At 45.3% G+C, this 16,463-nt stretch overlaps 1 protein-coding gene across 5 annotated transcripts in view; it reads left to right on the top strand.

Moving 5' to 3' along the window:
• Positions 1-314: 314 nt before the first annotated feature.
• LOC134042662 (uncharacterized) overlaps positions 315-16,463 on the top strand; it is a 60,256-nt gene continuing 44,107 nt past the window's right edge. For 3 of the 5 annotated variants that reach the window (XR_009933072.1, XM_062490346.1, XM_062490345.1), the window contains exon 1: positions 315-869. Coding sequence is in view for 4 of the 5 variants with exons in the window: in XM_062490346.1 (XP_062346330.1) it covers positions 801-869 (69 nt within the window). In the remaining variant the exon portion in view is untranslated. Of the gene's footprint in view, positions 870-3,806; positions 3,909-4,036; positions 5,079-6,939; positions 7,008-8,773; positions 8,960-9,168; positions 9,290-16,463 lie in introns of all 5 variants that reach the window. The other 2 variants (XM_062490348.1, XM_062490347.1) reach the window with 2 other exon arrangements.

Here is a 16,463-nt window from a genome sequence, read left to right as displayed (position 1 = left end):
TACGGATGTGTGCTCTGAATCGGAGGACAGGACAGACAGGTCACGGCATCTCGTTTTGGGATCCCTGGATTGAGCAGGCTGCGAGCCAGGATGCGGTAGCGCAGAAGCAGCTCCCGGTCCGCTACATCCCGAGCAGAGCCCGCCCAGCCCGGGGACCCGAAGGAACGCGGGGGGCCGGCAAGGGCCGGTGACCCTTTAAGCGGAGTCCCCGCCCCGTCCCGCCCCGTCCCGCCCCGTCGGGCCAATGTGAGCCGCGGCTGCCGCGCCGCTCGTTACAACTTTCCCGTGGCGGCGGTGCCGGAGGGACTCGGGGGCGGCGGCGGCAGCAGCAGCGGGGCGCGATGCCCGATGCCCGCCTGGCGCTGACCGGGCGGCAGCGCCGCCATGAGCGGAGCTCGGCGCCTCGCCCAGGGAGCTCTGCCGTCCCGTAGCGAGCACTCTGCGCCGAGTGTCTCTTGTCCCCTGCAGCACGCTGCCAGCTGGTACCTCCCCCCTTTCTGAAGCATTACTGGGGAGGGGGTGGAAGGCAGAGGAAGTTTGGTGTTCAGTTGTTTGTTTTTTTTCTGTAGACTTTGCAGAGGGATTCCCTGTGCCTGCCAGCGCGGAGGGCTGCAGGTCAGGGTGCGGTGGCGGAGGGGAAAGGGGCGCAGCTGGGAGCGGCTGTGCGGAGCCGTGCCCTGCCGCCCCGTACCTGGGGTGCTGGATGCGAGCTCCGCCGAGCGTAGCGGCAGCGGCGCGGCAGATGCAGATGCGTGCGTGTGTATGTGCTTAACCCTTTCTTGGCTCCTTGGATTTGTACCATGCTGAAGATCCTCACCAAAAAGCTCAGGAACCAGAGTTTGAACGAAATTCAACCTTTCCAGCTAAAGGTAAGAAAAGCCGGTTTTGTCTCGCTTGTTTTTTGTCCCCTTCAGGTAACTACTTGGAGGGCCTTGAGAAGCTGGAAGCTTGCAGTGTTTATTATGCTGGGTCAGTTTCCTTTCAGCCAGTGTGCTCAGGAGGAACTGGCCTAGGCTGTATTCTTGTTACTTAAAGTCCCGTTCCTTTGCCCTCAGAATTACCCTCCACAATTCAGATAATGCAGAAAGGTGTATTATGACAGATGTATCTGTCTGTTCTTTAGAATATTTTCCTTTTGATGGGATTCACATTTAATTGTGCAGGTATTTGCCTAGATATATACTTTTGTGCATGTGCAATCTGTAGCCTTGCAGCATTTTCCCGGCTAGAACCCCACTGTGCTAGGTGCTGTACAAACATGATTTACCTAAAATGCCTTACAGCTCTTTATTTGCATTTCTCTCTCTTCTGGTCCTGAAGGCCAGAGTCTGAGCTGAAGTTTGCAGGCTGGATCATTGCATTGACCCATGGCTTTCCAGATTCTTCTTACATCCGTTTTTAATGTTTAAAATAAAACGGAGGACCACAGATTCAGAATAAGAACTGTCTAAGCCCTTCCTGCCAAATATAAAGAGGAATTTTTGAGCCATATACCACGGGATAAAAATGGAGCCATGACGAATGAGAAAAAAATACCAGATCCTGATTTGGCAAAATTGTTGTAAACCAAGGGATACCCCCTGAAATCAACTGAGTTATTCTAGATTGGCACCAGTACTGCGGGAAGTGTAGCACCTGGCCCCAAATAAAAGAAAGGATCTGGGAAAAGTAGCAGCCCTCGTTGCCTGGGTTGGGGGCTGGGGATCCGTATACCAGACTCTAGTGGAGTCTTTTGTATGTGTTACACAGAGGCTCTTTGCCGTGTGGCTGCACTTCTGCGCAGTCACTCTGGACAGGCTGATAGCAACTTTGATGAAACATCAGCACTGTTTTTAACAAAGTTTGCTATACTTCTTTCTCCGGGGATTGCATATTCTGTGGCTCTCAGGGGGGTAGTGTTAGGTTTTATTTTTAGAAGTAAAATAAATGCAATGCTTTAGGTTGTAGTGGATTGATTCAGTGCAGAGTATATGCAGAGGCAAGGAGGGTTTTTTTAACACTGGTGTTTCTGGGCCTTATGTTTGCAATCTCCTCCTTTAGCTTTTTTGTTTGTCTCTTGGAGCCTCAGGTTGTGAAACGGTGAGAATCTTTGGAAGGAGCTCTCAGAGGTAGATACAGCCTTCAGGATGCTTGGAGGCATGCAGGAAAATGTGCATGAATGGGCATCTGCAGCCATTTTGTTCATGTTAGTGCCAAGGTTTTGTGCTGCAGACAGGTGGTCTGCATTTTTGCAGGCTTAGTAGAGAAAGTTAAGCTTGCAATGTGCCTTGCTGGCAAGGCTAATTCATAGCCCATCAGAGCTGTCTTTGCAGCCTGCAGTGGGGAGTGCTACAATGACTGGTACACATGTGTATGGGCAGAAAGCCAGACTTGCAAACTCTGAGTTTAAATCTGTTTTGTAGGCCTTTGGGGACCATGTGCAGCTGCCTGGTCTTGGTTGAGCCTTGCAGCAGCGTGCTAATTGCTTAATGGAGTGTGCAGTGCTCTGTCTTAGGTGTTGGACCAGATCTCCTTGCAGGTATGGACCCTGGGTAGGTGTCACAGGGGTGAGCAGTGTGCAAGCTTCTGGTGGCTGTGCTGTGCATGGACCCTGTGTCAAGGCCAAGCATCCTGTACCATTTTGCTCTACTTCCCTTATGATGTGGGGCTGCCAGGCACTGACCAGACTTGGCCTTCCTGGCCTTGGTGTGTGTCTGTGCAAGTCTGTACGTATTCTGGCTTGTATGGCATATACATTATTTTAAAGGTCCAGTGTGCTGTCATTGAAACCTAGTGAAAAGTTAGGTGAGAGTACCGAATCAGGTCTGTAGAGGTCTGCAGCCCTTTAAGTGGAGAATGAGCATCAAGTTTGGATAGAGTAAGAATTGATCTACATTTACCACCCGAACCAAGTGCTTTCTGAGCTTTAATAACAGTGTGCTTAGCTGCTCTTCTCCTTCATTGCCCACTTGATTTACCACTTTGACCTTTTTGAGAAGTTCCCAAATTCAAGAAAAACAAGCTGCTGTTGTGCTTCTGGCTTACAACTGTATTGAAATTAGTCAAAGTCTCAAGAGACTGTCCTTGGGTAAGCTGTAAACTCACTTCTACAAGTGTGGAAGATTTGACCAACCTCAGATTGGCATCTAAGCTTTGGAAGTCTTTTCAGGATGAAATTTCTGCCCACTCTAAAAGTTTTATTTTTGTATGATGTGCCCTGAAATGGTTTAGTGTGGCTGTGATAGGTCTTCCTATTCTTTCCCCACTTGGAGAAGCTAAGAGGATGCCATGGCCTTCTGTAAGTGAAACCACAAAATATGCAAGCTCTGGGTGTTGATGTAATGAACTTCTCTTTTTCCATTTTAAAGCTGGTGTTTAGGCAGTTGACAACTAGGGCTCCTCAGAGGACTTTGACTCAAGAGATGTGCTGGTGTCTCTCAAAGTGTCCCTTTATTTCCCTTTCACAAAAAGTCACCATGGTGGGAAGAGAGGGACTGACTAACACTTCACCTGATGTTGGTTTAGCCTGCTCAGCCAGAAGTTTCTGATAAGGGTGGCTGGGTTGTCAAGTGTGATAGGTAGGGTTCAAATTTGAGTGCCTCATCTTGGAAGACAGCTGTCCTTGCTTCACAGAGTCCAAGAATGGGTAAGGTTGGAAGGATCACAGTGGATCATCTGTTCCAGGCTCCCTGCTCAAGCAGGGTCATGCTCGAGCACACGACACAGGATTTTGTAGAGACAGTTCTTGAATATCTCCAGTGGTGGAGACTCCACAACCTCTTTGACTTGGTCAGCCACACAGTAAAGAAGTTCTTCCTCATGTTCAGGTGGAACTTCCTGTGCACCTCTTCCTGCCTGTTGCCCCTTGTCCTTTTGCTCAGCACCACTGAGAAGAGCCTGGCTCCATCTTCTTGACATCCCCTCTTTAGGTATTTATATACACTGATGAGATTCATTCTCTGTTGCCTCTTTTTGGGACTGACCAGGCCCAGCTCCCTCAGCCTTTCCTGGTAAGAGAAATGTTCCAGTTCCTTAATCTCTTTGTTACCTTCCACAGGACCCACTCAGGAGCTCCATGTCTCTCTTGTCCTGAGGAGCCCAGAACTGGGCACAGAACTCCAGATGTGCCTCACCAGGGCTGAGCAGAGGAGCAGGATCACCTCCCTCAACCTGCTGGCAGTGCTCTTCATAATGCACCCCAGGATTCCATTGGTCTCCTTGGCACAGGGCACACTGCTGGCTCATGGATGGCTTGTTGTCCACCAGGACCCCCAGCTCCCTCTCCACACAGCTTCTTTCCAGCACTTGAGCCTGTGCTGGTCTGTAGGGCTGGGGTTATTCTTCCCTAGATGAAGGACCCTGCACTTACCTTTATTGAATTTCAGAAGGTTCCTTTGTGCCCGTCTCTCCAGCCTGTCCTTCTGCAGGGCTGTGCAGCCCTCTGGAGTACCAGCCACTCCTCCCAGGTTTTCATCATCAGTGAACTTGCCAAGGAGGCATCTGCCCCTTCGTCCAAGTCATTAATGAATGACTTAAACAATATTGGGCCCAGTATTGAACCTTGGGGGGTACCACTAATGCAGCCAGACTGTGTGTGCCACTGGTTATGACTGTCAGCCAGTTCTCAATCCACCTCACTGTCCACACTTCCTGAGTTTGCTTATGAGGATGTTGTGAGAGACAGTGTTGAAAGTCTTGCTCAAGTCAGTGTAGACAGTACCCACTGGTCTCCCTTTATCCAGCCAGGTAGTTGTTTCATTGTAGAAGGCAATTGGGTTTGTCAGGCATGAAATTGGTAAATTCATGCTATTCCTTGTCATCCATATGGATAGACATTGCCTCCAGAATGAGGCATTCCATCACATTTCTAGGGATTGAGGTGAGGCAGACTGGCTGGTAGTTCCCTGACTCCTAATTCTTGCTTTTTTTGAACACTGGAATAACATTTGTTTTTTTTCCAATCCTCAGGCACCTCTCCTGATTGTCATGACCTTTCAAAGATGATCATGAATGGCCTAGCTATGGTATTTGCCAGCTTTCTCAACATTTGGAAGCATTTCATCTGAGCCTATGGATTTGTGGATGTCAAGTTTTCCTAGGTGTCTTTCTGTTGGATACTTGTGCCCCTGTAGCAGAGGCAGCATGTCTATTCCTCAGCTCTTGTAATTCATAGCACAGCCTGTCAGTTTAAGAGCTTTAGCTTCTGTAGCTAAATCCAAGAAAGGAGAGGGCATTGCCTGGTGCCTCAGTCTTTGGTCTACCTCTTGCTTCAATGGTCTGGTGTTATTTGCTAGAGATTAGGCCAGATTCTGGAACCTTTTTGGCCGCTTCTGAGCTAGAAGCAGATCTGACTTTACAGGCTACGGATCATCTTTGATAACGGCTGGCAACTGGGTCTGTTCCAGAGCAGCTGAGACAGGAGAAAAATGTGAGGTCAAGGGAGTGTCCCATATTGTAGTGAAGTGCTTCAAAGTAGGAAAGTGAGAGGGGCCTGTAACTCAAGGCCTGATTTTTTTTTTTTTTTTTTTTGGTGGTCATTGTCCAGTATTACAGTCTAGTATAGTTTCTTTATTATTTTCTTTCATAGTTTGAGTTGTAGCCCTGAGAAGCTCTTTGAGCTATTAAGTCAGGCTGATCAAGGAGCTTTTAAAATGCATATCTTGGGCTTGCATGTGGTGATGGAGTACTGATATTGAGCCCTTAGAAGTGTTCTCTAACAAACTCTGTGAGCTTTCTGCAAAACAAATGTCTTATCCCCAAAATTTTGGGTAGGGGTTTCTCACACAAATGAGTTTCTTCCAAGTTTCTTTTTAACTCTTGGGGCCCTATTATTTATGTAGTGGCTCAAGTGTGGGTGTCTGTTTTCTGAGTTATGCTTGCAAGCAAGCTCCTTCGGGCAGGGAGCATCTGGCTGGAACAAGTCTGTGCATTGCCAGTCAAACTAAGCCCTTAATTAGTGGCCCTAGGTGTTATCAGAATGAAACAGTTGGATTGTGGTGTGTTAAAAAATTAACTGGCTGTAACATGCAGCTAAAGAAAACTGAGCACTTTCAAGGTGGCAATTTCATTCCAACTTGTGCTGTTGACACAAACAACTTTGGAGGTGATACAACTGATGTTCTAATCCATGAAAGTTGTTAAATTACTTATGTACTTGGCATATTCACTTTGTTTTTGGGCAGAGATAATACAAACATGTTTGTCACCTCCTTAATGTTGATCATTGGTACAGAGTCATATGTGAGTGTTCTGGTGACAGAGAACTGCGTTTCTGTTCTACCTAACTTAAGCCTTATACTTTCTTAAAGGAAAACTGTGTGCTAGGTGCTGACAAAGCCACTGTGTCAGTTCTCTTCAGGTACCCTTGCAGCTTGTATGTGTGCATACACAGCACTGGGGGCCAGAAAGTCATCTCACTTTTTTTCTACTGGCATCTGTATCTGGAATCAGCTATGAGACTCTGGTCTGGCTGGCCAGCCCTGTCAGGAAACTGGGAATCATCTTCATCTTCCCTGTATGAAGGGGATTAAGCTGGCTGTGCAAAGTGAACCTCAAGCTTGCTGGCAGTGACTCCTGCAGTCAGTGTCCCTGTGGTAGCTTGTTGCCCTGTAGAGCTGGGAGCATTATTTTTTTACTCCTTAAAGAAAAAAAAAAAAAAGGTAGAGTAGCATTATTATTGATGCAAAGTGGGTATGCTTTCAAAGATCTGCATAAGTGCTGAAGTTTACTATGAATGAGGACAGACTGATTTCTGCCTTTCTTTGTGCTGATTGCCTGTCATGTGTCACAGGTATTCAGCTTGGCACAGGGAAAATTTAGCTTCGTCTGCTGTGGTGTATGCAGGTTTTCTCACCTCTGTGGGTTTTCCAGCAGATGCCACCAAACAGGTTCAGTTCATTCCTCTAGAGCTGGAGGACTCTGTTTTACGTTGAAACTTTGCTTTTCTTCCTGTTACATCAGCTGGTTACGTTAGATGCTTCTGGTTTGTCATAACCGCAGGAAAGACACAAATGCGTGGATCTAAGTGTGTAAGTACAATTTTGACTTTTGGGGTATCTATGAATATGCCTGAAGTTAGACTTGTGATAATTGGAACTGAAAATATGTATGTTAGTGGCTTAGAAATGCTATGATAGTTACTAAGCTAAGGCAAAGAATAGAATAGGTGATCCTGACCACTTTAAGCCTTAGGTTTTTCGAGACTTCTGCCTGAGGCGTTGTAAAATAATAGGTTTGCAATTTTTTCTACTTGGCTCTGAAGGGCTGAATCTTTAAGGGTTGTCATCTTTTCTGTGCAGACATTCAGCACTGATAATCTCCTTTAATTATTTAATCCCAAAGAGTGGTACTTCAGACAAATTGCAGGTACTGCAAATACAACATGATGGGGCATTCACTGATGTTGGGGTAGTTTGTTGAGACATTCTCTCAGCTGGCCTTAATGACTGATGGGAAACTATTGACTAGCTTTAAAAAAATGTCCACCTCCCAAAGGCACAAAGAAGTTTCATTACTTTTCCTTGTATTTCCCATTTCTTGGTTTTTATTTGAATGAAAAACTAAATTCTGAAAAGTCAGTGCTATGTATTTAACTTTGGGATTTCAGTGAAAACTGATTATTTTTCTTTGCTGGATAATGTAGTTCTTCATTTCCTATTGTCATGCATTGTCCTACAAGTTCCAAATTTGTTGCTCTGTTTGGGATGCTAAATGTCTTCCTGAGCACGAAAAGAGCTCATATTTGAAGTGAAAATAGAAAGCAAAACCAGGTAATTATTTATTTTAATTATATGGCTTTAACCAAAAAATGGGTTCAGCTTCTTTTATAGCAAGAAGCAAGGCTTGCATCTGCTTAGACGATCTCTGTGGAGCGGTGGGTGGGCAGGGCTGTAGTGTGTCAGCCTGGCCAGCTTCCCTATCTGTTCCTGGAGGATGCCTGGGGCCACAGCAGTGTTGTTGGGATTCCTCAGAATGGGAACCAAGGGCTGCATTCCCTTTTCAGTGGGAAATAACACTCCCACACACGTTGTAGGCAGCGTCAACCCCTCCCACCCCCGTGCCTTTATCTGTAGCCCCTGTTCTCCTGTTGAGTGGGATTCAGGTTGCCGGGTGATCCAGCTCTTCCTAGCAACCAGCATCACAGGTATGCGTGTGCCCGGCCGTGTTCTGCCGCAGGACTGCTGTACGTGGCCATGGGCAGTGCCTATTTGTCCTCCTGCCACCGGTGACCCGCAGTCAGCCAGCTAAGCTGTTTGTGAATAGGCACCAGCACCACCCACAAGTACTCGGTGTGAACACCCAGGCAAGGATTTAGAGAAAAGCCAATTAGTTGTGACCTTTATCTGCACTGAAAGCATTCCCTGTGCAGCGAACTCTGCTGTGACCCAGGCCTGAAAGTCGATGTAAAGGACATATGGCCCAGTGTGACCTGTGCAGAGCTGTCTCCATGCCAGTCTGGGCAGAAGGATGCCCAAGCTGTGGGGATGCAGCAAGCAGGTGAAGCACAGTTCAAATAAGATTTCTTCTGGATTGGCATGGTATCTCCTTGGGTGTGGACAGCTTAGGGTGTCTCTAGGCATTTCTTCCCTCTCTTGCTGTACTCTTGCTTTTTGTGCCCATTATAACCTCCTCTCTACCATGGGCTGGTGTGTTTGGACACAGACCTGGTGTCCGTATGTACCTCAGTCTGTATGTCACACTGAATTGTTTAGTTCTTGGAGGACAGGCACTTTTACGATTGGCCATCTCAGTTTTTCTTTTTTTTTTTTCTCAATCTCCTTTATAATCACTGCAGTACACCAAGTGCTGCTCAGCCAGGTGAAATTTTGCTGTTGTCCCATTGAGAAGCTTCAGCAGAATGGGAATACCACAACAGAGTACCCTTGTGAAGAACTCACGTGGTTAGTTCTCTGGTCCATCCTTGATGGCTTCATGGAGGGTGAAATACCGTGGATGCTTATGGAAACTTCCTGTTGGACTTGTATGTATTAACTTGCTTGGTAGATTTGCACCAAAGCTTGCCACATGGCTGCATGTGCAGTAATCCAAATCCTGGTTCTTTCTAGTTATTCTGTGTTAGCACAGCAAAATATCATCTAAGGGTGGCAGGGGCTAAAAGCTCAAAGAAGATTTTGTGAGTGCTTTACAAAGCAGCTGGTGTGAACCAGCTCCTTGTTTCTTTGTTTCCAGGCAGCTCATCATCCAGGCTCAGCCTGCTGCAGAGAACTTGAGCTTGCTAAGGCCTGAGCTGTGGTGCTGGGAACAGATTGATGCCTGTGCTCCATTGTCATGCACCCTTCAGATGAGCGCTGTGAGTGAGAAGATGTGGTGAAACCTGGGGAGGTATCCCTAAGGCAGGGCAGACTCGTGGGCTGTGGGTCACCTTCCTCAAACAGCATGACTGGGTTGGTTGGTCTTTGTACCCAGAAAACACAATTGAGAAAAGGCCTCTGCAGCTTTGCTTGGATTCACCTCCCTATCCTAGTTACAGCATCAGACCATATGAGAAGAACCCTGAGTTCAGCATTTGAAACACTTTCTGAGGAGGAAAAGGAAACCAATGCCTGAATTTAGGTCTCTAGAGGAGGCTTTTATTAGTGTCTCCCATTTTATGGATAGGTTCACCTGAGGTTTGTTACCTAACTTCAAGGTCCTTATCTCAATTTAGAGAGGATGGGAGATGCCTGGTATTTGTGAGATGTCCAAATACCTCAATATTCATACATGTCCACAATGAGAATAGGCAGGCCTTGTTTTCTGATATATCTAGGGACCAAGCTATTGCTTGGCAGCTGATTAATTGATTTGTCTGGGCTACAAACCTGGTTTTGACCCAGGATTTCAGGGGGATTGCACAATTTGAGCTGCTGCTATCACAAAGATCCTACCCCATCACACCTATTTTATTCAGCATCTCAGTTTACCCCTTTCTAATGGGGTCACATTGTTTCCATGATGCATGCTGGTTTTTATTTAACTAATATCCTTACTTCTTGGCATGACACAATCCGCCAAGCTCTATATGGGCATAAGATGAGAATAAAGTTTCCTTTGGTTGAATGGGGAATTTCCCATCTTGGGGAAAGGTGCCAGACAGGCAGCTAGGTTCTCCAGTTTGCTGAGAGTATGTCTGGATGTAAGCTGGAAAAATATAAAATAATCCTTCCATATCCTGTCACCCAGTTATTACACACAAATCCAAGTGGTTGTTCCAGACAGTTGTCTGCAGCCAGACTATTCTTGTGTTTCTCTTTTTTTTTTAATATTGTTTTTTCTTTATTCTTGAGTTGGTTATTGCAAGGGAATAAAGTTCTATGGCCAAAGGCTAATTAAGAGGAAAGAACAGAGGTATTTGGTGTGAAGCTTATGAACTGAAATAATTTAGAGGCTTGAAAAATCAGCAGCTTCCATGTACTTCCGTGTGTAGATTTTTGTTCTCAGAGAACCATTTTTGTTCTGGCTTGGACAGAGGCAATCACTTTTGGGAAACCCCTCAATGGTATTTTGCAGAGAGCTGCAGTACAATGCAGCTTTTCCCATCTTGCCCCTGAACTGATATGTTGGGATGCTAATTTAGTATTTGGTTCTTGGACACTATCTCAGTAGCACTCTGTGGTGGGGTGAGTTGGACCTGAAAGAGCACTGTCACACTTTGACATTGTTGTGACGTTGCACATAAATGTATGGTGCTCTGTGCCCCTCTTCCATGAATGAGATTTAGGAGCGTCCATCTCATGTTAGACCTGTAGTTTCCCCCAGTATCCTATCCTCCTGCAGTAGCAACTCAGTAAGTTTTCTTTTACCTAAGCCTGTTTATTTTACACCACCACATCTGTGTAGGGTATTTACATCCAGAACATCCTGTGGCAAAATATTACACACCTTAACTATATGCTGCCAGATGATCACCTGTTATTTGTTTAAGACCTACCTCAAACTAATTTAGTTTTGTGCCTTCTATAAGAGAAGAGAGTGAATATTCAAATTCTGTCTTTGTGCACTTATTTCTAACCATCCTTCCATGTGTGGGATGATCTGACAGCCTATTTGTCAGATTTTCCCAACTAGGAACCACTTGGAATCACAAAATATTTACCAGGAAAGAATCTGGTGCAGTGAGAGACATTTCAAGTTGTGACATGTTCCTGACTCTTACTTTAAAGGTGTCTGACCAGATGGATCGAAGACCTGGTCCGAAATGATTATCCTACTGGTTTGGTGTCTGATAAAACACAAGAAGTTTGGTGTAAATCCATAGAGATGAAACAGCTGTCATCTGCTTGCACTCAGAGGGGTTAATGTGAGATTTTGAGGGGAGGAGAAGCCTAAAATGTTTCGTGTGCACCAAATGTATTTTCCAGCCTGACTGTAAGGCATTGTTCCTTGTGTTTGCAAATGTGACTAATGTAGTTCTTTATGGCTGAACAGAGGCGAGTGTCGAGTGAGGTCTCCCAACACAAGCAGCTTCTCCTCAGCTAAGGAAGTATCTCAGGGCAAAGGCAGTTGCCCTCTGAGTCTTTAGAGTAGGGAATGGAAAAACTGTTACCAGATGTGTTGTTTATGCCAGCTGCTGTCAGCCGTGCTTCCCTGGTTGAGGGGACTCATGGAATGCTGAGGAGTTGCTGTAAACTGCCTGAGAAGCTGGCCTGTGCAGAGAAGCCTTTTCCAATGGCAGCAATATAGTAACTGAGCTAGGCCGGTGGGGGTGGGCTGTGAGTCAGGAGGGGTGTATTTAAATCCTCCTGGCCAAGGTGGGAATGGTTGGCACTGGTGTGAGCAGCCAGCTCCCATCCTCCCTCCCTGAATAAATGCATTACAGAGAAGATTCTAGGTGTCCCTTGTGCTCTCTTCCTCTTATGTCTGAGAGGGTTTTTAGCCTCTGATAAATAGTTTTTTCAGTCTCTGATAAGTGCTTTCAATCTATGTGTTTGGAGCTGGGGTTTAGCAGCAAATGGACTGTAAATGACAGATTGAGCTAAGTCACTGTATCTTAGTGCAGTGTGGATGAGGCCTTGTAAAGGTCTTTAATCCTTCGGGGTCCTTTTTGTCTTTCTGGATTGCCATGCTTTGTGTTGTTAACACTGCTGAATAAGCTGCTCCTGCTGGGTGTGCCCAGGTGATCACATTTTCACTAGGTTGGAAGAGACCTCCAAGATCATAGAGTCCAACCCATGCCCTAACACCTCAACTAGACCACGGCACTGAGTGCCACATCCAGTCTTTTTTTAAAAAACATTCCAAGGGCTCCGAGCTGGGAGCTCTCAGGACAGTTGACCTCCTTTGCAAAGGGATCTCTTTGCATCACAGCTGTGTTGCTTCTTCTTTCTGATATGTGCTTTCCAATGCTTCAACACCTTTTTCTTTATTAGTTCTCATCTGAGCTGTGTTGTCTTCACTTACAGGTTGAGAAAGTTTACAGGTGAATCCCAGCCTCCATGGGAATCCTTGAAACTTGGGCAGGAATTAACCACAGTTCTCTTTATTGCATCAGAAAAGCTATGAGTAGAGTCACAGAGCTGTTGAGAAACTCATGGTGTGGTTCCATCGCATGCAGGTGACTGCCACTGAGGCCAGGCTGTGCTGGGTATCTGTATGGAGCAGAAGCTGAGTGTGGGAGGAGTGTAGGAGATTTGTGGGACACTTACTGGGAAGTGGTACCCCTGTCAGCTTGACATGCTGGTAGAAGTGCAGGAGCGTGTGGTTTCTGTCACTTGTAGTAAGAGCTATAAACATTAATTAGCCTCTTAAGCTAACAACATAAGGGTATTTTGAGAATTTTGTAAAAATTCTTGATACCGGTAGGAGTGATACATATCACAGCAGGGAGCTGCACCATTCCCCTGGCTCCCATGTTGCAGAAGTGGTTTTACTTTGGAACACAGCGGTCTGGGAAGTCAAGAAGGAAATTGAAGCATTAAAGACTATTTCCATGGTAACACCTTTGTTACCAGACCCCATCCACCTGCTGAGTAAGGGCTGTAGTGACTTTGTTTTATCTGTGTTTTTAACAAGTGAAATTTATGACATGGGAACCAGGGCTCCAAATATGAGTGCAGCTATGTTTAATCAGAGAAAATCTTATTCTCATAGTGGCTTTGAGGATGAATAAACTTGATTAATAAACTCACTTAGATTTGGAATATTTTGGGTGGTAAGGAACACGGTCTGGGTGTTTTTTTGCCTAGGAGGCCTTTCAAAGGATAATTTTTAAAATTTTGTGTCTTGTTGTCACAGAAGTGTGATGCCTGATAGGAGGAATGTGTGCCTCTATATGGGTACCTATACCATTGATAGAACTGAGTCTGTTCTAGTCTCTTTGCAAGTATTTTTTTCTGTTCTGGGTGGAGTTTAAAAGCATGATCTTAGTTTTAGTCTTGTAACAATATTTGCCCAGAGATTCTGAGAACAGACCCAGAGTGGATAGGAGTCTCAATTGTAGGCATCAGCTGTATTCACTTCCCTGGGACTGGGGAAACATGGGGTATCTAGTTTCTGGTGCCTGTGGACTGCAAGTGTTCAAACACCATAGGCTCACTGGTGGTGTAATATATATTTTTCTGGATTAATGGTTAAGCATTGGGACTTGCTGGGTTTCTTGGGGCTTTTTGTCTGGCTAGTTTTTATTTTGTAAACCTCCTGATGTTTTTATCTCTAGTATCCTCCTACAAAATCATCTCAGCTTAGCCCTGGGAAAAGCAGGGGAAGATTTTGAAAAAGAGATCTGCACGCTCTGCTGCAAAGAGAACTGACATAGGACAGATGAGAGAGTGCAGCAAGTCAGCTGTGTTGGCATGAACCATGTTTTGATCAGTCAAAACAACCCTTTTCCAGGGCTGAAGCTAGCCCCACTGCACTTGTCTACATAGAGTCCTCTGGTTTACTCCACTTGCAGATGACGATCCCCAGGACTAGGGTAGTGTATCTCTGCTTTAGTTCTAGTCAGATTTGTCCACAAGTGTAAATTCTTTCCAGAAGCTGTAGACAGTATGGTCAAAACACACGTATGCATTTGTGAAAGTGCATGTGGATGAGGGAGAGGATTTAAAGTGGTAAGAGGACCACGCATGTCCCCTCTCACCCCACTCATATCCTCAGTATTCTGTGTGAGCCATGTGCCTTCCTTTCAAGATCTAGGTAACCCAATTTAAGCCCATGCTTCTGGAAATGCAGCTCAGTCATTGCTCCTCAGAACAGAAGTTTGGTTTCCATGTTCTTTGGTTAATGACTGCCACCACTTGCATCCTGAGAGTTGCCAGTCACTGTTTGGCAGTGTATAAGAATAGTAAGAGCGCTGAACAAAAATAACTGTACTGTTAAAACATTGCAGTTTGGCTACCTGGAGTGACTCTTTCCTTCCCTCGCACCTCTGAAATCACTGACAATTAATACACTTTAGGCCTATGCAGAAGATGGCATTCCTACAACATGAATTTTGCAGTCCTTGGCATGGGTAGGGCTTAGAAAACAAGGGCCTCAGGGAGTGCTGTGTCCCATGGGCCCATCCCTGCTTTCATTTACCCAGACAGCTGCTCTGTCAAGCAGGACCGTGTTAAAGTGTTATGAGCTCTGGGTTTGAACTGTAGCCATTTGCAAGGAAATGGAGAATAGTTTGAAGGCAGGCCTACTGTGAAAATTATAAAAGGACACAGTAACATGGAAAAAATACTCTAGAAGAGCTTTTCCAAACCGGGAAGGTTCTTGCTGGGAGTTTAGCTGTTGAAGGACCCCAGCTGTAAACCCCAGATATAGCCTGGGCAGTCACATCTCACATATGTATGTTTGAAAATTGAACAGAACTTTAACTCATCAGCTTTTCTTGGAGAGAACCAGCCTGTTGTACTAGCATAAATTATCCCTGTAATACTGAATATGTCTCAAAATTAAAGGAGATCTTGGGAAAGGAGTTACATGTTAATTTGAAGGTCTGTTTGACTCATTCCTTCCTTCTTCCTAATGTTCCATGGCTCAAAACTGCCTTTCAGTGTCTCATCTACCTTGTTTTCCTACTCTCTCTAATTCAGAGTTTCTTATAATTGGCAGGATGGCACCTCCCTCATTCAAGATCAGGCAGTGTCTCGTGGCAACTGCACCAGTTGTTGACCTAGAAAAATAGCACTAGGGAAATTCAGTAGTGTGTTTTTGCTAAAGCCAAGCAATGGAAATGGAGAAGAGCCAGCAGCAGAGCCCTGTGCTGTAGGTTGCCTCTGTAGCAGCTGCTCTGTAGGCAGTGTGACGGGGGGAGGTGAGTGAGTACTGGTTTCATTTCTCCTGTCTGAAGAAATGGGAATCAGTTCCCCATCACAGAGATACCAGTAATCATTGTTGAGCTCATCTATTGCTTTCTGGTTTTGTGCCAGCAACCAGGGTATGAGACCAACTCAGCAAAGTCTCTTTCCAGGGCTCTTGGAAGGGACTTTACTTAGCTGCAGGTTCCCTGGAGTGGTCGGCATGAAGTAAGCAAGCCTGTGTCACAAGTAGCCTTATATGTGCAGCCCAAGCAGTATTGGCTTCTGCCAGGGAAACCACCTCCTTGGAGGTAAACTCTCCCCTTCTCTCCCTCCTCTGCTTCCAGAGGGAGATTGGAAATCATGCCCTCCAGCGCATGTGCATTCTTCATTCAAGCTGGGAACAAGGGGTTGCCTGTGGTCAGTTCTATCTTTGTATTATCTCTTCCTCATGAATATACCTCCATTGCACCAAACCATGCTGTTGGTGTTTTAGTTTTTTAGGACAAGGCAGCCTTTAAGTGAAGCCTGTTGGGAGAGTTTTATTCTGTCTTAGAAGTGAGATTTCTTATCCTTTATAAGCTCACAGATGATTCTTAATGTCATTGCTTCTGATTGTATGATAGCAGGATAATTTCTCTTCTGGAAGCTAAACCAAGAAGAACTCCACTTTAACACAGTGGGACTTTTTTTTATTGTCTGACGTATTTCAGCACCTTAGACTTTGAGGGTGATGTGACCCTTTAGGATCTGGGCAATTTCAACTGCAGTTTATTAATCAGTTGACAAGCAGCAGTGTTATAAGCGTGACATATTTTTCTGTCTCTAATTTTTTCTTATATCTCCTAGTTTGTCTTTGATGTTAAAACTCCCTCAAAAGTGTAAGCTTTACTCTTTAACTTTTCCTTAAATACGATCTGGTTATTTTGCACTAATCCATATTTCCTTACTAGAGATGGATGGAAAATGAAATGCAGAGGGAAGTTAGTTTATGCTTCTGTCTGGCACAGAAGGAGTCCTTATTCTGACACCACAAAGGCATGTCAGGTGCCAGAGATGAAGGACCCAGGTGTAACACTCCTCATCAACAGGAGGCTGCTTTCTGATGCATTTACTGAAGGAACACAGAAGGGTGGATGGCCACCTGTCCTTTGGTTTTTGACTTCTTTTGTGCCACAGCTTGTAGACATTCACACATCTATGCATGTTAAAGATTTTGTTCTGTTCTCTTCAATTTTGCGTGTTAAGGCAGAGACTGTA

The sequence above is a fragment of the Cinclus cinclus genome, chromosome 3 (assembly GCF_963662255.1).
Source record: "Cinclus cinclus chromosome 3, bCinCin1.1, whole genome shotgun sequence".
In the NCBI taxonomy this organism is placed as follows: domain Eukaryota; kingdom Metazoa; phylum Chordata; class Aves; order Passeriformes; family Cinclidae; genus Cinclus; species Cinclus cinclus.
Note: the sequence above shows the minus strand (reverse complement) of the source record. Positions and strands in the feature narration are given on the sequence as shown.